This window comes from Psammomys obesus, unplaced genomic scaffold (assembly GCF_907164565.1).
Source record: "Psammomys obesus unplaced genomic scaffold, mPsaObe1.curated_primary_1811, whole genome shotgun sequence".
NCBI classification, from domain to species: domain Eukaryota; kingdom Metazoa; phylum Chordata; class Mammalia; order Rodentia; family Muridae; genus Psammomys; species Psammomys obesus.
The window spans coordinates 15,448,739-15,473,610 of NW_026596120.1; the positions used below are offsets into that span (position 1 = coordinate 15,448,739).

Below are 24,872 nucleotides of genomic sequence, written 5' to 3' on the forward strand. Positions count from 1 at the left end.
GAAAGAAAGAAAGAAAGAAAGAAAGAAAGAAAGAAAGAAAGAAAGAAGGAAGGAAGGAAGGAAGGAAGGAAGGAAGGAAGGAAGGAAGGAAGGAAGGAAGGAAAGAAAGAAAGAAAGAAAGAAAGAAAGAAAGAAAGAAAGAAAGAAGAAAGAAAGGAAGGAAGGAAGGAAGGAAGGAAGGAAGGAAGGAAGGAAGGAAGGGGGGAAGGGAAGGAGGGAGGATGAGAGGAAGGAAGAAAGAAAAAGAAAGACAGAAAAGAGAGAAAAAGGGAGGAAGGAAGGAAGGAAGGAAGGAAGGGAGGGAGGGAGGGAGGGAGGGAGGGAGAAAAAAAGAGAAGAGAAAGAGAGAAGTTTTCATTTTACATTTACTTGTTCAGTTTGGGTGGCACATGCCACAACTCAAACATAGATGGCAAAGGACAGTTTGTTAAGGTCTTCTGGGGTCTGATTTGTCAATGTCTCTCTCTGCTTTGGCAAAGTTCCAGGGTCTAGGTAGGATCTGGAACAGGATGGGGAGTTCCCCTGTTGGCTTTATCTCTTGGGTCACCGAGCTGATGGCTCAGGCAACCAATCAGCAACTGATCATGAAAGACGACTGAAAGGAAAATAAGTAGGGAGGAAGCCCAGGTTCCTTCTCTAAAATTAGTGACTAGCTACACTGCTGCTAAGGGTGAAAAACTTTAACTGGTCACTTTGTTGTTGTTGTTGCAGCCAGGACTGTAAAAACTGTCAAAACTGCAAGGGGTTGTAAAAAGGGGCTCTCTGATCTAAGAATAGCTCCAGTGCAAGGGAAGGCCACCCGCAAGGCCTCCACAGGCTAAAGCAAAATTTTCCTGCTTTTATTAGGCTGATAGTTAGATTCTGAATTGCTGTTAACTTGTTTGTAAATCAGTAAGTAAAAGGGGGGGGCAAAAATAGCAAAGAGCATTCACTGCGCATAGACAAACCATCAGACATATAGACCTGTATATATTCATACACACAGTCAGTGGACGATACAAAGGGAGCTCCTTACATACAGACAGACATTTGACATACACTCATGTAACATATGTACAAAAAACAGACAGACAGATGACATATTTACATAGTAAACATATATAAACATAGTAAATATATATATATTTATAACTCATGGATGAAGCAAATTCCAGCCAGCTTTCATTCAGTGGGCTTCCACCACGGAGCTTCTGCCAATGGTGTGTGTGAGACTTGCCATAGTTTATTATATTGTCTTTTCACCTCTAAGCCAAAGCTCCCAGAAAAGGAATTAACTCATAGTCAAAAAGGCAATTACTCACAAAAAATAGATGAATTCTAAAATACAACAGGTTACATGTTTTAAAACTAAACATTTCTTATCTATGTATCCATTACATAAGTTCATAGTGAGTTCAGAGTAACAAAGGTTGACAAGGCCTAAAGGTTAACAGGGTCTAAAAGTTACAAGCATATATGCCTTTTCAATTAAGACTGACCTAGCTACAGTTTTTCAGCTCTCTTTGGGGTGATAATCTTATCTGTCTTTCATTCCAAGAAACAAAGTAAGTTTAAACTGACAGTATATAATGCCACAAGGTGTCAAGGTGTAAGGAATTACAACAGAACAGTTTGTATACAATGACATCGAGGTTTGTACTTAATTAGACGTTGCTTTGTCATCCCATTATAGTTTGGGTTCATGGGGAGTTTAAAGCAACTTGCCTATATTTATGGTGTACACCAGGATTTGTGAGTGAAGGCTCTCTGAGGCTATAAATCTGCCTTAAGCCTATCTCCTAGTGATGCATCTGGAGGTCAACAAAAGAATTTATTCCAGCCATAAACTTTCTAAAGTTGTTTAAGAAGTTCTAAAACAATTTAACTTTAAAATTGTTTGAACCAAATCAAGAATTCCATAATCAGGAATTAACTCATCTAAACAGCAGTACACCTTCATTAAGATCCCATAGGAAGTTCATTCAATCAGAATGTGTAAATACCCAGAAAGTACCGATTCACATAATACCCAATTATAGACGCGGCAGTGCACGAGGAATAAGTGTCAGAGACTGGAAGCAATCCCAGGGTGTATCATGGTACAGACCTTGTAAAATACCGGATCCCCTTCCAGAAGCCCACCTGCCTAATGAGCGCTCCTGTAACACAATGGCTCCTGACAACAATTTGTGGAAGTCTTCTCTCTCCTACCACCAGATGGGCTGGCTCCATGGGCTCCAAGATGACCCTGTGCCATATCCATCTTGGTAGCAAGCACTTTCACCCCTGACCCATCTCATTGGTCTCACATATATGGTTAAATACAGAAAACCACCAATGAGGTTGCCACAGAAGCGATTATAATTTTATAATTTCAGATTGCTATAAAATGTTATCTCTACTTACGTCTAACATAGAACATTTATTTCCTCAAGGGCTGAGGAGCCCTTGAGGGTGCTCAGCAGCTTACCTCAATTAGAATCTGTAAGAAAAATCCTGGAGAAGTACCAAAGGCCTGTAGTCCCGCACTCTGGAGGCTGAGAGTGGACAGCTGCTTTATGTCTAGCCCTTTTTCTGTTTTGTTTTAGTTTTTAATTTTTGTTTTTCAAGTAGTCTTACTGTGTATCACAGATTGTCTTCAGCTCAATCCTGTCTCTATTTCCTGGGTACTGGGATGCCGCTGCATACACTCAGCACTGATTTTTGTCTGTACCCAAACCCCACCGTATAATTCCGGCTGGCCTCCAACTCACTAATGTAGAGCCGTACTGGGATTAGAGGTGTGAGCCGCCACTTAGCCTGCAGAGTTTTTAAATCAATGCAGTTCACTGCTCACTCATAACTGCAGCTTCCCCTCCGTCCCCTGATAGACTGGAGCTAGGCATCCTGAGTCACTTTCAAAGTCTGTCCTTTCAGGCAGTGCTACAGGACGGAAAGCCAGGCAAGCCCACTACAGCAAAGCAGGGAGCCAAAACCAGGAAATGAAACCGAAAAGTGTTTCATGACACTCTTAAAATATATATGAAAGAAAAACAAAACTTTTTTTGCACTTTAGAAATAGTGCAGGATACCTGGGAGGAAGCTTTGGTCTGAAAAGTGGAAAAAGTACATAATATAGTTTTGAAAGATACTTTTCAAGGATTTCTTTTGGTGGAGGACTTTGGTAAATTGTGGCTGTTTTTATGGTCATTTCTGTATGCTAACAAGGACCCCCTTCCCCAAAACTGGCATCTCCTGGGTGCCTTTGTTTCCCATCTGCTGATATAAAAGAATGAGGAGTCAATTAACCCCTAATGACCAGCTCTACCTGGAAGAGCTTACACAAATTTTTAGTCACAGTACAGCAAAAAAATAAAAATAAATCACTATGTTGACAAGTATATGTGTAGAAATATCAAATAGATGGGCCATACAGCAAAGCAGTGAAGTAGGAAAAGGATAGATTTCAAGTGTGATGATGTTACACCCATCTTAGCTTTAGCGTTGATGAAGCCAAACTGATACCCCTCAAGAAGTTTATTAGCTAGGAGCATGTTAAAAAGTTAAAAAGAATGGCTATTAAAAAAGGCCAGCTTCGAAGGCTCAGCAGGTAAAACACCTGCACACCTATGCACACACACACGCATTTTTAAAGAGGACTGAAACATTTCATCTCTGTTCCATTTGATCTCCCCACAATTACAATGTTCTAGTCAGTCAGACTGCGGGATCTTTATTACAAATGCTCTTCAGCGAACTTAAGTTCACACAGCAAGTCCAGCACATGGCACCGGATCTGTCCTCCTTTCCACCTCAAGCTTCGCGGCAGGCTGTATCATCCTTTTTTTAAACTCAAAAACAATCGCTGGGAATTGAGTGCAACAGCCATTGGAAGATTTTTCTTGAATCGATTTGCAAATTGGAAAGTTGCCATCCATTCATGTTTCACTCAAACCGGTTTTTTTTTTTCCCTCCTCAAACCCCAGAACAAATTGTAGCCGGGAGCTCTGCTCTTTGTCAGGAGGTAACTGCAGTCCAAACTTAAATTCCTGTCCTTTTTTTTTTTTTTTTTTTTTTTTTTTTTTTCTGTCAGCCAACAACTTCTCTTTCCATGTGGATACTGCTTCTTTACAGGACTTGAGATACAACCCCTATTTATTTTCCAAGACTCCCAACTTTTCTAGTGTTTCCATTTCGTGGGGTTTGTTGTTGTTCGTTTGTTAACCCAGGTTATGAGGGACTCTGGTTGTCACACGTCACACCTTCCAATCACCTATCAGTGAGTAAAATGTCTCACAGCCCTTGCTAAGGTCCCCCCTCCTCCTGCGCTTGAAGTTAGCTATCTCCATGAGCTTTGACTCTCAAAAACTTTTGAAAGAATTTCCAAGCTTCTGAAGTTCATAACACACACCCAATTGAAAAAAAAAAAAAAAAAAAAAAAAAAAAAAAAAAAAAAAAGATCACCCAGTTAAAATTTGTACGACTAAGTGTTGTACTTCATTAAAATAACAAATCCAGGCCTCCTGGCTTGGTGGTGTGGTGGCCAAGTCCCTCGGGGAAGGGCTCACCTGACTCGCACAGGCAGGCCTCAGGGATACCTGAGTCTCCCGTGGGGGTTGACGGCACTCACAAAGGCACCAGTCCCGAGGCGACCTCAACTTTCCTGCCCTCGGGAAACGGACGCCCCACGCCCCTAAGGCAACCCCTTCACACCCAGCGAACTGCGGGATCCCGCGCCGGGGCCCAGCCATGGGAGCCCGCCCTGTGACGTCATCACCCCACTCCCGCCTCTGTTCCCGCCCCGCCCCCTTTCCCGGCGTTCGCCGCGGCACAGGCTTCTCGCCCTCTGATTTTGCTTCTCCCTTCAAGATGGCGGACACAATGAGCCGGCGGAGCGCCGGTTGGCCCTGAAGTGACTGTGGAGAGGAACGGTCCGTGAGGTCCCGTCGGCCCCGCGAGGGAGCGTCGTCGCCTGAGGACGAGGACGCGGCGACCCCGCTGTCAGCCGCCCACCCGTTCGCTTCCAGCGCGGCGCCCGCTCCGCCGGGGTCGCCCCCGAGCAGCCCGCCCGCTCGCTCGCTTCTCGGCCCCGCCCCGGCCCTGCGCCGCCGCCGCCGCCGCCGCCGCTGCCTTCAGCAGCCGCCGCCGCCGCCGCCATGAAGCTGACCGACAGCGTGCTGAGGAGCTTCCGCGTCGCCAAGGTGTTCCGCGAGAACTCGGACAAGATCAACTGCTTTGACTTCAGTCCCAATGGCGAGACGGTTATCTCCAGCAGCGACGACGACTCCATCGTGCTCTATGACTGCCAGGAGGGCAAGTGAGTGTGGTGGTGGCCGCGGGCCGGGTTCCGAGCGCCTCCCGCCTTCCCTCTGTCGCCGGTCCCCGGCCGAGGACCCCCCCCCCCCCCCCCCCCCGCGGGGGCCGGCCCCCGCCCCGGGCCCCCCCCCCCCCGCCCGGCATGGGGTGCAGTCGCTCCTGCCAGGGCCGCCTGCATCCCGCGGTGCCGCGAGGAGAGACCCTCCCTTTCTCTTTAAGATGCTGATGGTTGTTATTTCGTGTGCCTCCCGGTCTCTTCCGAGCACGCTTCTCTCCGTCGCTCGCCGAACCCCACCTTGACCTTGACCTTTAAACGCCTTGGCCGTGCACCCTGCGGCCCGACCGGCAGTCCCTTGCACTCCTGTCAGAAGGCGCGGGTCTCGCCCCTGAGCTCGGTGCAGAACTGTTAAGGAGCTGTTCTGCCCGTCAGCGGCGTCAGCTCCCTGCCCTCGCCGCGGTGACCTGGATTCGGCCCTGGCACCGTGCCCGTCCCCTGCCCCTCAGCTTCCCGCGCGGCCTTTCTGCCATCCAGCCTCGCGGGACGCAGTTTTTAGCTGTCAGTATCTATCGATTGTGCCTATGTGAGCTTGCCGGCCTTTCCCCATACCGATACCCACGCTCACAGTTAACTTGTTAAAACAGCCTCCCGGAAACTTTTTCTGTGCCAGACTCATGCGAACTTGGCCGCCCCATTCTGGTCAGAAGAATGTGAGCCCGCTGTAAAACAAAGAAAGCATTCCGGAACAATTTAGTGTTTCCTTTTGCATTACCAAAAAAAAAAAAAAAAAAAAGTTTAGGCGGGTGTGGCAGCCTAGCCAGAAATCTCAGATTTTTGGGCGACAGAGACAGGCAGATCCACAGTTTTGTACTTCCTAGCCGAGACCCTGACTCAAAACAGAAAACAAAAAAAACCCACCATATTGTGGTTTGCTTAAATTATCAAAATTCGGGATCTGGTTATGGATATATTAGTTGGAGAATTTGTGTATCTTCGCTAAGCAAAGCACTTTGTGTATTTCCATCACCTGGGTGTGGGGGAGACATTGTCTTGCTGCCTCACCTCTGTAAGTCCGAGTCCTTGATAAGCAGTGACCTCCTTTGTAGCAGAAACCAGTTTAGGCTGCTTTGATTCCCCTTGTCAACTTTAGCCGCCTTTCCTAAGCAGAAGATATTTGGCTTAACTTCATAGTTACTGTTTTCAACATCGTTTTGTTAGTTATATTTTTGACTCCCTGGCTTTTTCTTTGTCCAGCTGTTCCTTTTGCTTATTATATATATATATATAAATAATATATAATATATATATATTCAAATAACTGGTAGTTTTCTTTTGGAACTTGTCTCTCTGACTTTATCTAAAGTAAGGCTGTTGTAGACTGAGCGGTATGTGATGTTCTTCCTGACTGTTTTCCTCACAGGTACTATAACAAAGTATTATGTAACTATGTCTGGACCTGCTTGCTGTATGTGGAAGTTCTCTACAGTGGTGATCCTGGGGTAGAGAGAATTACTAGCTGGACAGATAGTTATTTGGATTGATGTTTATATTAGTGTGTTGATTTCTCCCTGGTCTGACCATTTGAGTGTTTGGAAGAACTCGTAGTTTTTAAAGTTGGGAACTACAGGTAATCTGAAGTTCGTTTGTTTGAAGTGTCTAGTTAGTACATAGATTAGAATCTTCCTGGACTGCACATCACTGTTCAAAGGAATAAAGTGCTAAGACTGTTATAAAGTGTAATACTGTTCATTCATGCATATAGCCTTTTTATGTGATTACAAACTTACAGAAAGTTACAATATTCTAAAGAATTCTACTGAAAAAAGAACATTCTTAGAAGCTCAGCAGTGCCAGTAATTTCAGCACTTGGGAGACTGGGGATGAGAATATTGGAGTGCAATTTGAACTGAATAGTAAGACCCTGTCTTAAAAAAAATACAGGGCTGAAGAGATGGTTAAGAGCACTTGTGTGTGCTCTTACAGGGGATGGGTCAATTGCCAGCACCAGCGTGGAAGCTTTTAACCATCTGTAACTCTAGTTCCAGGGGATCTGACCCCAGCTTCTGACTTCCCTGATACCAGGAACACATGTGATACACAGACATATAAGCAAACACCTATACACCTAAAAATAAAGTAAAAAGGTCTTTAAAAAATTGTTTTAAAAAGAAAATATGTTTGAAAAAAAATCCAGGAACTGAAGAGATGCTCAGTGATTAAAAGCACAAGTTAATCTTGCTGAGAGCCCAAGGTTCAATTACCAGCACCCACATGGAGGCTCACAATTACATTTCACACCAGTTTCAGGGGCTCTGATGCTGTCTTCTGGATTCCATCAGCATCAGGCATGCTCAGTGCCTTACACACGTGCAGACAAAACACTCATATACATCAATGAAGTCAGCATATCTAAAAAATACATATTTTAGAAGAATGATCCAGTAATACCAGTGGTAGAATTTGGGTGTTTGAGAATAGCTAAAATATAGTTGATTTCGGTTTGTTGGGGTTTTTTGTTGTTGTTGTGTGTGTGTTTTTTTGTTTTGTTTTTGTTTTTGGTAACTACATCTTTAACAGTTGGAACTCAGTATGTAGTCATAGTGCTGGCTGGCCTCAAACAGCAATTTTCCTGCTTCAGCCTCCTGTGTGCTAGGATTACAGGTGTGAGGCAACGGTATTTGGCTTAAAAACATTTTATTTTTACATTTTTTAAAATTAACAGCAGTGTTTTTTGTACAATATATTTCCCTTTTTTATAATGTGTGTGTGTGTGTGTGAGAGAGAGAGAGAGAGAGAGAGAGAGCATGCTGTGCATGTGTAGGTCAGAGGACAATTTGCAGGATTTGGTGTTTTCCTCCCATCATATGAGTCTTGGGTTTGAACCCAGGTTATTGAGCTTGGAAGCACATGCCTTCAGCCTTTAAACCATCTCACCAGCCCAAAAAGAGGTTGTAAGGATTTTTGTTTTGTTTTGTTTTTGTCCACTTACACAATGTAGTTCATCCATAGAGTTACATTTCTACTTGAAAGAATAGAGGGACTGTTACTTGTGGTTAGTAATACAAGTGACCCCAAAACATTTTAATTTTTGAATTTTTTTCTATTTACGTGCACACACACACACACACACACACACATATACTTAGTTTGCTTTCTTAAGACAACGGTTTCATGTAGCCATGACTAGCCTCCAACTTTTTATGTATCCAAGGCTGGCCTTCTCCCTCTGCCTTCCAAGTACTGGATTATAGATGTGCACCCCACCAGCATCAACTGGCTTTGTGGTCACTTCTTTATTCATACTTGTCCTCTGATATCATAAAGAAGCTTGCCAAAATACTTGAAAAAAATGTGCCTGGAAAGACACATGCAATGGTAATACTTACTTTAAGGGTAGAACTGAAGTGAAAAATAGATTTCTTTCATTAGGAACAAACCAGTTAGTGTTGCCTTAGATTTAAGAAATAGAGGCCATATCTTAGTGGAACCCGAGCTTTTTTTATACCACATGCTTTAATGCTCTGTCTCTGTTGCTTATTTGCAGTGTTGAATGCTAGGCAAGCCCTCTGTGACTGAGCATATCCCAGCCTGTCTTGATTGTAGATGGACTGAAATGGTAGGATTCACTCTTACCATTAATAGATGGATACAGAACAGAACTCCAGAGAGTAACATTTTATTTCACAGAAGGCAAATATATAGAAGTAATTTCAAGAACTGTTATTCAGAATAGGTTTCATGAAGCAAAAGGTCTCATTCTCTCCGACTTTAACAATGAAAATGCAAATCATTGACTTGTAGGCAGCCTTGGTTATTTGATTGCTCAACCCAGGGGTTCCAAAATAATTTGACATTAAGAAGGTAAACTTTGTTTTGCATAAATTCAAACTCCTTGGTGAGTGTTAGTGCACCAGTCAATCTTTTATTATAATATTTGGGGAAGCTTTTTGAGGCAGGGTCCCACTTGGCCTCAGGTTTGATTTTTTGTTTGTTTGTTTGATGTCCCCCCTTTTTGAGACAGGGTCTCATTTTGTAGTTGAGGCTAGACTTGAATTTGTAGTGATCCTCTTGCCTTTCAAGTTCCGGCTGGAGTTACAGATGTGAACCACCATATCTAGCTTAAAAGTCTTCTAAGATGTAAATGTAAAACGTGTTAAAGGTTTTCTTATTTTCTGACCTGGTTGATGTGGAGAGTTCTAGCATTCACATTTTGTTTCTTAAAGCTGGGCAGATCACCTGACTCTGCCTCTTAACACTCAGGAGCCAGAGGCAGGCAGGTGGATCTCTGAGTTTGTAGACATCAAGGCCTACACAGAAAACCCCTGCCTCGAAAAACCAATAAACAAACAAACAAATAAAGTTAATTAAAATAAAATTGTTTTTTAGAGATATTTTGGTTTCAAAAATTTTGTCTTCTTTAAGCAGCATGTGACAAAAGTTTTGGTTATAGATTTTCCTGAGATCCTTTTTATTAGATAGATCATCAAGGTTTATATTTAAGGGGCTTCAACACATAGCTTGGAGCTTTGGGTTGGAAGAACATAGTTTTACATTAAGGAAAAACAAAAAGGAACCATGGACCTAATTTTTCTGGATAGAGTTAGGCTCATCTTTTGAAAGGCTTTGTACCCCCTGATAGGAAAGTTGAACATCTTCTAGAGTGAATTATATTAGGAACATAAGCAGTGTTACATCTGGTTTTAAATTTGATAGATCTTTGCCTTAAGAAAGTGCTTTCTAAAGCTGGGTATGGTGATGGGTATGGTAATCCCAGCACTCTGAGAAGTCAAGGCAGGCAGATATCTGTGAGTTTGAGGCCAGCCTGGTCTATAAAGTGAGTCCAGGACATCCAAGTCTACACAGAGAAACACTCCCCCTACCAAAAACAGAAAGAAAAAAGAAAAAAGGAAAAGAAAGTTTTCTAAATGAATGGCTTGAGATAATACTCTCATATTCCTCTGTTGTAAGTCATGGCTTATGATAGTTCGTGTACTTTTTTCTCAAATAGGTAACCTCAAAGTTTACATTTGAAGCCAGGTGTGTTGGCTCACTCTTGCAATTCTAGCGCTAGAAAAGCCCAGGCAGGAAGATCATGAGTTCAAGGCCATCCTCAATCTATGTAGTGACTTGGAGGCTATGTGAAACCTGCCTTAAGCCCTCCCACTCCCCCAATATTATAGTAAAAGATTGAATTAATCCTCTGTTTTTACTTTTACTTTCTAACCTGGGTGTTGGTGTTCACAACTTAAAGACTATTCTTTTTTCTTTTTTCTTTCTTTTTTTTTTTTTTTTACTATTCTTGAGTAACTGTTATACTTGCTTTTTATTTTCAAGAGATGGGGTTTGGGGCTAGAGAGGTGGTTCAGTGTTTGAAACTCAGACTACACTTGCAGGAGACACAAGATGAGTACTAATAATCCTTGCCCTTGCCATATCACTCAAGTCCTGCTGTTCATATGAAGAACTCAAGTGTTTGTGACAGTGGATTCTGATGGTTTCTGTTTTTTTCCCTCTGTTTGCTCATCAGACCAAAGAGAACCCTGTACAGTAAGAAATACGGTGTGGACCTCATCCGATACACTCACGCAGCAAACACAGTTGTTTACAGCTCTAACAAAATAGACGGTAAGCAAACCTTCTTAGGAAGTCATGGCCGTGCATGGTTCCTTAGAAATACTCGTCAGAATCTTTGAGAGGGCTTGTGCTTTGTTTATAGTTGGTTTAAGTATTTTCCTATGATGTTAGCAGGGCTGATTACATTATTAAAAGTGAAAGAATGCTGGAAGCAAGTCACTATCACTTTGGAAGGACTTGGAACAGAATATGAAAAATGCTACAGTGGAGAGTAGGAAAGGGAAGTAACTTAATTGTGTTTATGATTTACACTCCTTGAAACTTGAAAGAACACTTAGAAAAAGCAAAAGAAAAAAAAGAAATACTGCACACAAAGCAATTAGTAAACTACTGAGCTTTTTCCATTTAGACTATGTATGTGGATTAAACCAGGTATAATACTTTGCCTCCATATTCCCAGCACTTGGGAGTCTGAGGCTGGAGGAATGAGAGTACCAGGCTGTCCTGGGCTACATGGTGAGACCTTCTCTTCAGAAACTAAAAAGGCAGGGGGTTGGTGTAAAGATAACTTTTACATTTCTGATTGAGGGAGAATAAAAAACAGATTTTGAAATATGCTAAATGCAGAATGGAAAGGAAACGAAATACATGGGATTAAGAATAGTAGAACTATCCAGCACTCCGGGAGGCTGACGCACAGGGTCCTAGTTTGAGCCCTACCTGGGAAGTTTAGCATTTGTAGCTAGACCCTGGATAAAAAAAAAAAAAAAAAAAAAAGAAATGAAAAGGCTTATAACTGGTTCAAAGAGGTTAGATTTTCAGTGGTCTGTGTCATAAAGAACAGTGTGCTGACCTTTGTGGTCTTTAATTCCAGGATTACTTTTGTTTTAGAGTGAAGATATTTTTAGGAATTAAAACTAAATAATCTCTGCTTTTAACTGATTTCCCTTGGAATAAATTCTAAGTTGACAAAACTGTCTCTGTGATTGAACTGTCACGCTCTTGTTATTTTATCATATTTAAGCCTTATTGGTACTGGTTTACCGATTGACTTTTTGCAGTAAGGTTTCTTAGTTTGGGTTTATTGAGATAGTGTTATTGTTTTTCAAGTTGCCCTGAATTCATGATATTCCTGCGTCATACTCCTTAGTACTGAGATTATAGGTCTGTGCCATTGTGGCAGGCACAGTAGATTTATTTTTATTTATGTGTATGTGTTGGTGTGGGTGTGTGCCAGTTCCCTCAGGCCAGGATAGGGTATCAGGTACCCTGGAGCTGGTGTTGCAGGCAGTTGTGAGCTATGTGCTGTTGGTTTAGGAACCAAACTCAGGGCCTATGGAAGAGTGGTAAGCACTGTTAACCATCGAGCCATCTAGATCCCGCTGGCATCTAGATTTTTTTTTTCTTAAGATTTATTTTTTTTATCATGTGTATATGTGTTTGGAGGTTGTGTGTACCCGTGTGAATGCAGGTGCTTACAGAGTCCAAAAGTCAGATCCTGGAGTTGGAGTCACAGGCTGTCATGAGCTGTCTGACATGGGTACTGGGAAAGTGAGGTCAGATCATCTGCAAGAACAGTATGTGCTCTCAATCACAGAATGCTTTTTTCTGCCTCCCTCTATTTTGAGACAGGCTCTCACTGTGTAGCCCTGACATGCCTGGTTCTCTGTATGTAGACCAGGTTGGCCTTAAACTCACAGGAATCTTCCTCAGTGCTGGGAATAAAGGTGAGCACTACCATGCCCGGCCATTCAGCAAGGATAACCTAGATTGTTGTTTTAAACTGCCTCAAAGAAAATGGGCAAAAGTCTTTCTTTAATGAGACATTTCTACCTGAATTTAATTTTAGTACATGTGTAATTTCTGCTTTTCATATCTGTTTCAGAAATAATTTTCTAAGTAGGCAATGCCATTGATGTTTTTTGATAAGAATAAATACTAGGATCCTGAGGGTATATATACATATAATATCTAAATGACTATTTCTTTTCTTGGGCTGCTTTTCTGGGTGAGTAAATAATTCTCCAAATATGGTACAAGGTGAGGCGAATGTATGGCGCTTGCACTTTGCTGCCAGGCCTTTGCTGTGGGGATGTTGCCTTCTTTTCCTCGAGTGCGTCCTGCAGAGCTCCTCCAGTGCTCCGCTCTCTTGCCTGACTCCAGGCTGAGGTAGTAGTTTGTACAGTTTGAGGGTCTATGATGCCACCCGGTACAGGAGATAACTGTACAGGCCACTGCCTTGCCAGGAACAGCGCGCCAGCGACCAAGTGGGGTGGAGAAGATGACGAAGCCCTGCCCATCTCTGGGAGTCCAGGTAATGGGGAGGGGTCTCTCTTTAGGGCAGGTGAGTAATTCCTGGCACTAGAATAACCAGAAGTGCTTTGTGGTTGTCGTTTGAGAGGCTTGGGGTTGTTCACATAAACCATGTGGAATTCTGTTAGACATTATATAGAAAGGGTTCCTTTTTCTTCCTCTTGTGTAAATGCCGTCTCATTAGAAATCACCCTGCAAGCCAAGTGTGTTGCTCACGCCAGTAATCCCAGCATTTGGGAGGCTGAAGCTGGAGGATTGCTGCTAGTTTCAAGGCTAGCCTGAGCTATATGAGGGGTTCCAATCTAACATTGACTATATAAAGTGAGGCCCTGTCTCAAAAGAAAAAAAGGAAGGCAAAAAAAAATTAATTAAAAAAATAAAAACACCCTTGCAAGCCACTTGATACTTTGAACCTCTTTGTTCTTCTGTTTGCCTTTTCCCCTCCTGCATTTTGGTGCCAGGTTTTCTATTATCTGTTTCTCAGCAGCAATTTGTTTCTCTTTCTATTTTTTTTTGTTTTCTTTTTTTCTTTCCATTGATGTTTCTGTTTGTTTCTTACCTTTGTGGTGCTAGGAATTAAACCAAGGGTCTCAAGCCATGCTAGGCAAGCACTATATGCATACAAATCTCACTTCATTCTGCTGTCAACATAACTTTGTTTTCTTTTTTCTTTTATGTGTATGAGTGGTTTGACTGCGTGTATATCTATGTACTATGTATGTGTTTGGTGCCCAGAGAGGTTAGAAGAGAATGTCTGATCCCCTGGAACTGGAATTACATGTGGTTGTAAACCACCACCATGTGGCTTCTAAGAATTGAACCCAAGTGCTGTAAACCGCTGAGCCATCTCTCTAGCCCCTATTGTTCACTTTTCTAGATAGACTTCTTTCTTACCTCCCTTGCTCTTTATTTTATTTTATTTTATTTTATTATCTTTTCTTTGGCAGACTCTGCCTACATAGTAGCCCTAACTATTCTAAAACTCACAGTATAGCCCTTTAATTTGCTGTCCTGGTACTTAGTATAATATTTGTCACTTTGCAGACACTGAAATTAGTGTCTATAACTAGTGATTCATTTTTCCTTGTCAGGAAATACTTATTCAGGACAAGTTGAATTGTAATTTATGAAGAATCCAATTGGACTTGGATTATTTTTTTATATATATATAGTTTTTTACTCTGAGTCCTCCACCCCATCTCAGTACTGCAGATTGAACTCGGAGTTTATACACACTAGGCGAGTATATTACCACTGAATTTAGGCCCCAAAACAGTGATATTAAATGTTAGTATAAATGCAGTCACCTGAAAACTAGGCTTTTGAGTTATATGAATCTATGTATGCACTTAAGGTGATGAGAGTTGTTGTTCTCTTTTGTAATTTGCTTGGGTGTTAGAATATAGTAGGTTCTTGGGCCTTTTCAAAAGTAAAAATGCAATATAAGTTTCATTTAAAAAGTACAATGTCATCCCTTGTTTGTTTTCTTACAGATACAATTCGTTACTTGTCCTTGCATGACAACAAATACATCAGATATTTTCCTGGACATAGCAAAAGGTAAGACTTAGTATTACAGTTATGCTTCCTTCATCCTGAGGTAACTGAGACTGAAAGAGAGAGGAGAGGTTTTGTTAGTAAATCCAGCCTTCCTTACTGCTAATTCAGCATTCTTGTTCATCTTGTTAACTGATCTCAGTCAACTCTTGGTATACTGAGGCTATGGAAGCAGGAGATGGGGTTTCAGAGATAATTACATAATCTATTTTAAAATTTAGGTAAGGAGCCAGGTAGTGGTGGTGTACACCTTTAATCCCAGCACTCAGGAGGCAGAGGCCAGACAGATCTCCAGTTTGAGGACAGCCTGGTCTACACAGAGAAACCCTGTCTTGGAAAACCAAGGCAGGGGTTGGGAAGTCAGGGGTGGTTTAAATAAGTGTGTTGTTCAGTGCAAGAGTGTACTTGCCATGCAAGAATCTGTGTGTCTGCGTGTGTATTAAATGTGTGGACTACAGTTATTAGGTGAAAATCTGTGCTGTAAACATTAGACTTGACATTTAGCAGCACCAAATCTCAGATGGCTCTTAAGAAAAGAATCATTTGTGTTTATGAGGCCTTCCACTACAGAGGCCAACATTTGAGTTGGCTTCTACATGGAAAATGTGCCATATAATGTGAAAGGGTTTTTGCTGTTTGTTTGTTTTCATGTATTTTATGTGTATGGGTGTTTTGTCTACATATATGTCTACACAACCAGAAGGGCATCAGATTCCATGGGACTATAGTCATAGGTGGTTGTGTGATGCCATGTGAGCGCTGGGAATTGAACCCAGGACTCTGGGAGTGCAGCCAGTGCTTTCAACCACTCTGCTATCTCTCCAGCCTTCTTTTTGAGACAAGGTCTTACTGTGTGGTCTTGGCTGTCCTAGAACTCACTGTGTAGACCAGGTTGGCCTCAAACTCATAGAGACCTTCCTGTGTCTGCCTCATAAATGCTGGAAGTAAAGATGTGCATTAATACAGATGATGTAGAGTGGTGTGGTAAAGTGCTCAGACAGATACTGCGTTGCTTTTGCTTAGAGTTGTGAAGAAAATCTTACCTCTTCACCCTAGGGCTCCAAGAATAGGCCAAAGAAATGACCCCCTCCCCCAAGTCTTTACTTTGTGAACTAGTAAGCTTAGTTCTGATTGCTTACCAGGAGCATAGGCAACTTAAATGGCATCTATACCCATCCCCCCTTCTCCCAAGTAATTGTTGATTCCTTATGTGTCATTGGAGGGGATTAGGGACTTGTGAGGGTTTTATGGTAGCTGTCACAGTGCTCTGATTTCAAGACAACATGTCATGCTTAAATGATGACAGGACAGATGGCTGAGAGCCGTCAGAATTGGAACTTCTGCCAGACTCGATGTCACAAACCTTTAATCCCAGTACTCAGGAGGAAGAGTCGGGCAGATTTCTTAAGTTTGAAACCAGCCTGGTATACACAGCAAACTCAAGGACAACCAGGGCTACATAGAAAAATCCTGTCTCAAAAAAGCAAAAAAAAAAAAAAAAGGTACTTCTGGATGAGCGTGGTGGTGTATACTTGTAATACTAGTGCTCCAGGGTAGGAGGACTGTTAAGAATTGGAGGGTAAAGTTGGACACATTGTAAACTAAAGGTTATCCTGGGATACAAACTAACTTCCTGTCTCAAATTCCTTCTCCTTAAAGTAATTCAGTAAAGAAGTAACATTTACAAGCAGGCAGGGTATTACTTCTGTGTTGCCGAAGACAGGAAGTGTTGGTTACTATGTAACCCAAAGGATAGGCCACTTTATTCACTTTGCTCTAGTGTTGGCACCATGTGAACTGGCAGGTAAGTTTTCCTTATGGCCAGGGGTTCTCATCATGTTTCCTGTACTTATCAGCACAGAGCCTTTTGTATCAACTGACACCTCTGAACTTTGAGCTAAATACTGTGAGAAAATTGCATGTTCATATGCATTGTTCTGTTAATGTGGCAATGTGGGCTACATGAAACCCTATCTCAAAATAAATAGTGAGATAATGTGTATCTATGTAGTAGGCAATCACCACTACTATAATTCTAGAATTTTTTTTATCACCCCCAAGAAAAACTGTGTCAATTAGCAGCCATTTGTCTTAAGTGTTGTCTCTCTAGATTTCTCTGTGGTAGACATTTTGTATAAACAACATCAGATAACATGTGGCCTGTTTCCAAAGTTCATCCCTGTTGTCATATGAATTAGCCCTTGGTTTCTTTTTATTCTCTAATAATGTGTCATGTTTTTGTAGTTCTCATCTTGTTGATTTGTTAAATAGTGAACCTTTTTGTGTAGACATTTTCCATTTACTCAAGTATATATAGTTGGAGTAGAATTTTTGAGTCACATGACTGTCTTTCCAGAAAAAGTAAAGTTTGGTTACTCAGGTAATTTTGGCTTTTTTGTGGTGGGGTCAGGGATCAGGCTTGGAACTGGTTTGGAACTCACTGTGTAAACCAGGCTAGCATTGAATTCGGGTCCACCTGCCTCTACCTCCCAACTGCCACCACACCCAGCCTGAAAAAGGATTTTATAGAACATCATACAACTTATTTCCTGAGTGGTTCTTCTCCATCATTTTCCTCTTCACCAGTAATAAGCTGTCCTTTTATGACAGCCATTAGTGGGTGTGGACTAGCACCTCACTGCTCTTTATTTTTAGTAGAATCACATATTTTGTTTTTAACACTACCATTGAGGTGTAGAGCGCCAACCTAAGAACCTTTTATTTATTGATTTTTAATATGGAGGCTTTAGGTTGATTTTTTTTTCTATTATATTAGCTGCTTTTGATTGCTTAGGATAAGTTTGTGTATGCTTCCTAAGATGGTAGTCTTGGGAGAACAGGTATATGTAGGCAGGCAGAGTGGTTTAGGTTCACATCCAATTTTTGCTCATATTTTGCTTCAACTCCTATTTATCTTGATACATTGCAGGGTGGTGGCCTTGTCCATGTCACCTGTGGATGACACTTTCATTTCTGGGTCTCTTGATAAGACCATTCGACTCTGGGATCTCCGGTCTCCTAACTGCCAGGTAATGGTACCTCAGTTACATTTTTGAGCATTTTCTATGGAAAGCATTATCAGCTCTCCCTCTCAGTTAAGGGAGACAACAGTGGTTCCATTTTTGGATCCCAGAGTCTTGTTATGTGGCAGTAAAACCTTTTACTAGTTGGCTACTGCTTGGTAAGCAGATGTCCTACTCCAGAGCAGAATGCATTATAATGTGGCTTAGTGCTTGAAAAAGTTTGCCTAGTTTTTAGCCTCAAGGAGTTTATTCTCTTTGAACCCTGTAATGTGTAGTTAAGGTTGATTGGAAATACATCATATGGTGGCTTTTTACATTTTAGTCAGAATTTTGTTTTACTTTTTAATGTTTCCTAGGTAGGCTGGGTACAGTTCCTATTCCCTCCTTACTTTTCATTGGAAAAAGTCAGGATTGAGTGGTGGGTTCTTTCATTCACTAACTTGTTGTCCTCTTTTCTCTTAGGGCCTCATGCATCTACAGGGAAAACCAGTTTGTTCCTTTGATCCAGAAGGGTTAATTTTTGCCGCAGGTGTCAACTCAGAAATGGTCAAACTTTATGACCTTCGTTCTTTTGATAAGGTAAATCTTTGAATCCTTGAGCTATCTTGAGGTTGCAGAAATTTTAAGGACAGCTTGGATATTTGAGAATCCTTTCTGTGCTGGGCATGCTGGCACACACCTTTAATACCAACACTCAAAGGCAGATGCAGATGGACCTCTGTGAGGCCAACCTGATGTACGTAGTGAGTTCCAGGACAGCAGTGCCACTCACAGTGAGAACCCGTCTAGAAAGCCCACCTTTCTGTGGTGGAGGAGGCAGATGGTGGTTAACAGAGTAGCAGAGCAGGGCTTCGCCTGTTGCTGCCCACTCAGAAAGACTAAATGGACAGGTTAAACAGTAAGAACAAAATTGTTAGAAAAGGAGTTCTGACAGAAGTATTTATTTGTGTGGACTTGGGGACTGCTATTTTTGTGTTTTGCAGGGACCATTTGCAACCTTTAAGATGCAGTATGATCGGACTTGTGAGTGGACAGGCCTTAAGTTCAGCAATGATGGCAAACTCATCCTCATCTCCACCAACGGCAGCTTCATTCGTCTTATTGATGCGTTCAAGGGCGTGGTGATGCACACATTTGGGGTGAGCTGACAGCTTTGAAGCATGGCTGTTTCCTTGCGCATAAGCCTGGGCTGGGAATGCTGTCAGCTGGCTGGTAGAGATTAGTGGTTATCCCTGACTCGGTGATGAGGTGTAGGCTTATGCATTCTTCCTGGACATGAACGTTACTTCCTTAGATTGCAGTCGCTCAATTCTCACAAAATGACCCAAGTCTGTTGCTCTTTAAATATAATTGTTTAATAAACAATAAACAGGTGGGTTGTCTTTTTTCCCTTCTTTCCCTTCATACGAAGTTAGGGATGGGAGTCTTTTGTTTGGGGTAGCGGCTGCATTTGGTCTTAGTGACACTGCACATTCAAAGGCCTTTGGTGGGAAGGGATTTGCGTGTTGGTTTTTATTAATTACTGGCCCTGTAATGAGAAGCGCTATGTTTTGTTTCAGGGTTATGCTAACAGCAAAGCTGTTACACTCGAAGCGTCATTTACTCCAGATTCACAATTTATTATGATTGGTGAGCTGCTTTTGTTTTCCTTATTATTTCGCTGGTACTGTTCATTTGTTTGTTATCAGGCAATGTAACTAAAATAATGTTTAGTAGACGTTTTCAGGGTTTTTTTTATAGTACCTTCAGACTATTGAGTTTCTATATGGAGTTCTTTTACTTTGTACACATAAGCATACATGCAGTGCCGTGTGTGTGGAGGTCAGAGAACACCTTCCAGGAGTTATTTTTCTTATTCCACCATTGGAGTTCCATGGTGGATCAAACTCAAGGTCTTCAGGCTTCCTGGCAGGCCACTTTTACCTGCTGAGCCATCTTGCTGGCTCTTTTTTTTTTTTCTCCTCTCTCTCTTTCATTTATTGTAGTGTTCTCATTTATATGACCCTTCTGACCTTGAACAAGGGTTACCTTGGATTTCTGATTCTCTATCTCCCAAGTGCTGGGATTGCAGGCATGTGCCATCACACTGGCATGGGTTCTTGATTGGAACTGGCAATTTGTTGGCTTTCCCTTCCTGAACTTTAGAGCTTAGCTACTACTGAGCTACGATGCTACTGTATTGTATTGGTAACTCGGCGTAACCCTGCATTCAGTCATCTCGGTGGCTAGATGTCAGCAGACTAATGGTGTTTCACCCCTTTCTGGAGGAGGAATGACCTAGGAGCAGTGAGGCATTCCTGCACGTCCACTCTGATCACCAGCACAAGGAAAATTACAAAGATGAGGCTGGCTTGAGCTACCAAGAGAGTTCAAGACCACTCTGGGCTATATAACAAAACTAAATCTCAAAGAGAAAGGAACAAATAATTAGGTCCAGATCAATTCCCAGTGTCCTTCCATTATCCTCTCAGTTTCTGCCGAGGAATGTGTCTTGAAACTTTTTCCAGATCTCAATCAATCTTTTTTGTCACTTGTTTTTATTTGCCTCTTAAAGTGTTATTGTCTTGATCATTCTCTTTAGGTTCAGAAGATGGCAAGATCCATGTCTGGAATGGAGAGAGTGGTATAAAAGTAGCTGTATTGGATGGTAAACACACCGGTCCCATTACCTGTTTGCAGTTCAACCCCAAATTCATGACCTTTGCCAGCGCCTGTTCTAACATGGTATGTGAACACTGAAATGTTTTCTATATAGGCATCCTCTTTACTTGGAGGGTAGGTGCCTCAGACAGGGTTCCACATACTACAAGTTCATGTTTCAGAAGTGATGGCTTCCCTGTTACTGTCACGTCTTAGATACTGGCCTGGGCTGGTCTTCCCTCTTGCAGTTTCACTTGTAGCTCCACTGGTCAGTGGTGGCACATGCCTTTAATCCCAGAACTTGGGAGGCAAGAGTCTGAGTTGAGGTCAGCCTAGTTTACAGAGAAACCTTGCCTCAAAAGCCAGTAAGATGGGATCATCTATGCTTTCCCAAGAGATTTGCAGGGTAGTTTCTGCTCTGGCCCTTGGTTTTAGACCCAACCTATTTAGGCTCTCTTAATATTTTTATCCCTTAAAATATTCTAACCTTTTATAGATTTTTTTTTTTTTTTTTTTTTTTTTTTTAAGGATTTTGAATATTGTTTTGCTTTGGTTTGGCTTTTAGAAATAAAGCTTCTCTAGCCCAGGCTGACTGTGTACTCATATTAATCCACCTGCCTTAGTCTCCTGAATGCTGAAATGAGAGATGTGAGCTACCATGCCTGGTGATATTTGTCTTTCCCAATTCTTTTCCATTGAATTCCTCAAAAATTCTTCTAGTGGTTCATAACTAACCATCTGAGCACTTAATTTTGTTTTGTTTTATGTACACACGCCGTTTTCATTTTTGTGTCTTGAACATGTGCCATGGCACACATATAGAGAGGTCAGAGGATGGCTTGTGGGAATTTGTTTTTTTCCTTCCACCCTGTGGTTTCCAGGGATCAAACTCAGTCAGGCTTACTGGCAGACATCATAATCTTAGTACTTGGAGGCAGAGGCAGGAGAACCAGGAGTTCAATCCATCCTGGGTTATATGAGACCCTGTCTCAACCACAAACTGAAAACAAAACAGCTCTGAGGGTAGAGAGATGCTTACTGCTAAGCCTGATAACTGAATTTGATCTCTAACTCAGAAGGAGAAAATCAACTTTAACAAGTTGTTTTCTGGCCTCTACACATGCATGAACCATGGTGTGTACATACACACACATACACAAATACAACTTTAGAAAAAGAATAAACTGGAGATGGGAAATAGGTGAGTTTTGGTCTCTAGTTTCCTGTGCAGTCTGTCCATCTCTGAGTATGCTCTTAGATAAAGCATTTCACTCCTGCCTTTATCCAGAGTATAGTGCCCACTGTTCCATCATGGTGAGGCTTGCACCTGGGACCTTTACTACTGAGCTGTGCCCAGCTCATTCCTTGCTTTTAGAAGTCTAAAAGATAGTACCAGAAGAAATGCAGCAATGGCTGGAAATGTAGCTTAGTTAGAGCATTTGCCTGCCATATGTGAAGCCCTGGCTGGGTTTAATCCCTCCAATACTGGAAGGACAGAAGGAAACTAATTTAAGCTAATTTAAATGTTTAGTTTATTAGGTGTGTACAAACTAACCATTTGGAAGGTAGAGGTATGAAGATCAGTTCAGGGTCATCTTTGATTATATAGTGAGTTTGAGAGCAGCCTGGGGCACATAACGCCAAAGCCACCCCGCCCTCAAAGGCAGCAAACTACCATCCAACCCTTCTTTTTTCTCAGACTCTGGATGAAAAAAGGTGTGCTTGCAGTCACCTTGAGATCAGCTGTGAGGCCAGGTTACCCACATAGCACTACTTTTTCTTTTAAACACTGGGCCACCATGGTGGGTGAGAGGTAGAGAGTGGATGTTAGAAGTAAACAGAATGACTTGCAGTCAGGAGTAAGGGTTACCAGGTCATATTTCCTTCACTGTTGGGGTTGGGAACCTTGACTAATGCTGTGAGGTGGGGAAGAAGAAGAACCCTCCATAGTGGGTTGATGCCTGGCTTTTAAAAAGCTGATTGTGTTCTCCCTCCAGGCCTTCTGGTTGCCCACCATTGATGACTGACCCTGATGCTGATGGGCTATTTGTACAGTGAGGGCGGCCACAGGAAAAAGGCGGAGGTGACTGAGATGACAGTGGGATTGACTGATGATTTGACTGTGCTGGAGGACATCTTTCCACATGGCCTTCCCCAGGATGTGCTCTCCATCTGCTCTAAAGAATCACTTTGCTGAGCGCCTTCGAAAGGACTCTTGGTGCTGCAGACTCAGTTGGCACTCAGCCTTTCCAGCTCTTGGTACGCCAAGCTCTTCAGAGGGTGACTAGACTTACGATTAGGTTACAGTGGGGCTCTTGAGCCCCTTCAATTTTGAATGTATTTGCTGCTGAGGAGCCAGTGGAATCACCAATTTCTGCACATCCTTCTCCCACCCCAGAAATGCATGGGAAGCCACGGTTTTGGTTTTGAGATGCTAGGGCAGCTCAGCACTCCTTGCCCTCACCCTGCATGTCTTGTTACTGGGTCTCCCTGTGTAATTAATTGTGGCATTATTCCACAACCATCATGTTTCTTAGGTGCCAAACATTTACAAAAATAAGTCTTCATATACCTTATATACCTTGGGGTCAAAGAAAGGGACATGTACAGAAGGACCTTGTTTGTCAGGAGGCTTTACAGTATTCCTGAGGTAGTTGGGGCAGATCCTGGGCTTGGATTTTGGCTAGCAAAAGGCCCAAGAGTCTGAAAGGGCGGGAAGAGGGTAGCCGGTCAATTCTGAGAGCTGAAAGGTTTAGCAGCCTGGTGCAAATCCCCCAACAAGACAATCCCACAGTCTTCTTTGTGGGGGTCCTACTGAGCTTGGCTTGTAAAAAGCAAGGTAGTAGTTTATTTTTGTACCTGAGTCACATCACGTTTTCCTGTGGGCCAGTATTGTGGAATGAGTCTGAGTTGTTTACACTGATGCCTTCCTTCCCTGCCCACCACAAATTGTGTACATAGTCAACACATGATACCCCTCTTCCCCAGCTCCTACTCAAGAGCTGACTCTAGGCCTGTGTTATATGTTAAATTTAGCCTTTTTATATATGACCCTTGATCTGTTTGTATTTGAGCACAGTGTGTGTGTGTCCACTTAAATACATTTGTGCAGACATGCACATACATATGTGTATATGCCTGTCTCTCTCATCTAGTTTATCAAGAGTTCAGCAGGAGAGGGAACCCTGCAGCTGAGAACAGCACTTTGTGGATTGTGTGCCACAGTGTTAGTCTTGTCTGTTAACCTTAAGATACAACACAACTTGAAGCAGAGCTTCTAGTGTTTGCTGTTTCCATGGCAGCTAAGTGGAGGCCTTGGGATGACTCTCTTGTGCTCTTCACGCCACATCCTGGGGCCCTCTCTACAGTATTAGAATCTTTTTTTGCCTGATTATGCTCTGTATGCACCTGTGTATGTGTGACAGTCACTTTTGCATGGCTTCTATGCCTGGCTTGTGGCATTTGGGGACAGGGTGCTGGAACCACAGTGTTTTTAGTTTGTCAGAACTTCTTGGCCAATTATAGGTCACTCTCACATGTTATGTCTGCATCATTGTCCTTTTTCTTGCTTTTTCCGAGGTACTTTAGCTAAGGCTACACTAAAAGAGTTGCAGTTGACCTTTTCTTCCCAGCATGGCTGCCGTAGAGTAGAACAGATGGCCGGCAGACATTTATGCAAGCAGTCCTCCTGCAGATCAAGAAATCAAGACCCAACAGCAGTGATTTGCTACAAGTGCCCAGCTGCTGAGATGCTGGACAGGCTTCCAGTCACTAACACTGTTTGTTTTGTTTTGAGACAGTTTCTCTGTGTAGCCTTGGCTGTCCTGGACTTGCTTTGTAGACCAGACTGGCCTAAACTCACAGTGATCTGCCTGCCTCCGCCTCCCTGAGTGCTAGGATTACAGGTGTGTGCCACCTCACTCAGCTTCTAACACTTTTTTAAGCAATTACTTTTTGACTTGTTATTCCAACTGAAAAGGTGGCCACCTCCACTGAAGTCTGTAAGTATTGCTGACCAATCCTGCTATAAAATTCTGCCTTCCCAGAGTGGATAGACTGTAGGAAGCAGGTCATCTGAGCTATTACTGCCTGTCTTCAGGGCTCAAGGTCCAGGTGTGGAAGAACTGTTGAGAGCAAACGTCTGACTAGATTAATAAGGTTATATAACCTGAAAGAGCAGCTTGCCTGGCTGCAGGATCATTATCTGTGTGTTCAGAGCTAAGGCGCCATTTTCTTGAAAACATACTGCCTCGCAGCTTTAGCTAGACCCTGTGGCAGCAGAGCTGATCTCTGAATTGGTCTGTATAAAAAAAACAAACCAAAAAGATGCACCTGGAACTTCCATGATACTGTATGTGGTCACAGGGTAAGAAAGAGGGACAAGGCGGAGATGGCAGTGTGGGGACTGTTCCTGGAGGTATTCGCTATCCTCTGGAAAACTGGCCAGAGCCTCTGCTCTGTATGGCACAGATGAAACTTCACTGTTCAACCAC

At 42.5% G+C, this 24,872-nt stretch overlaps 1 protein-coding gene across 1 annotated transcript; it reads left to right on the top strand.

The window, feature by feature from the left end:
* Positions 1 to 4,800: 4,800 nt before the first annotated feature.
* On the top strand, positions 4,801 to 23,921 carry Wdr82 (WD repeat domain 82). Its single transcript, XM_055629665.1, has 9 exons — positions 4,801 to 5,275; positions 10,800 to 10,897; positions 14,653 to 14,719; positions 17,646 to 17,745; positions 18,202 to 18,318; positions 18,723 to 18,878; positions 19,299 to 19,368; positions 20,321 to 20,463; positions 22,377 to 23,921. The coding sequence occupies exons 1-9, from the start codon at positions 5,115 to 5,117 to the stop codon at positions 22,404 to 22,406; spliced, it is 942 nt and encodes a 313-aa protein (XP_055485640.1). The 5' UTR covers positions 4,801 to 5,114; the 3' UTR covers positions 22,407 to 23,921.
* The last annotated feature ends 951 nt before the right edge of the window (positions 23,922 to 24,872 follow it).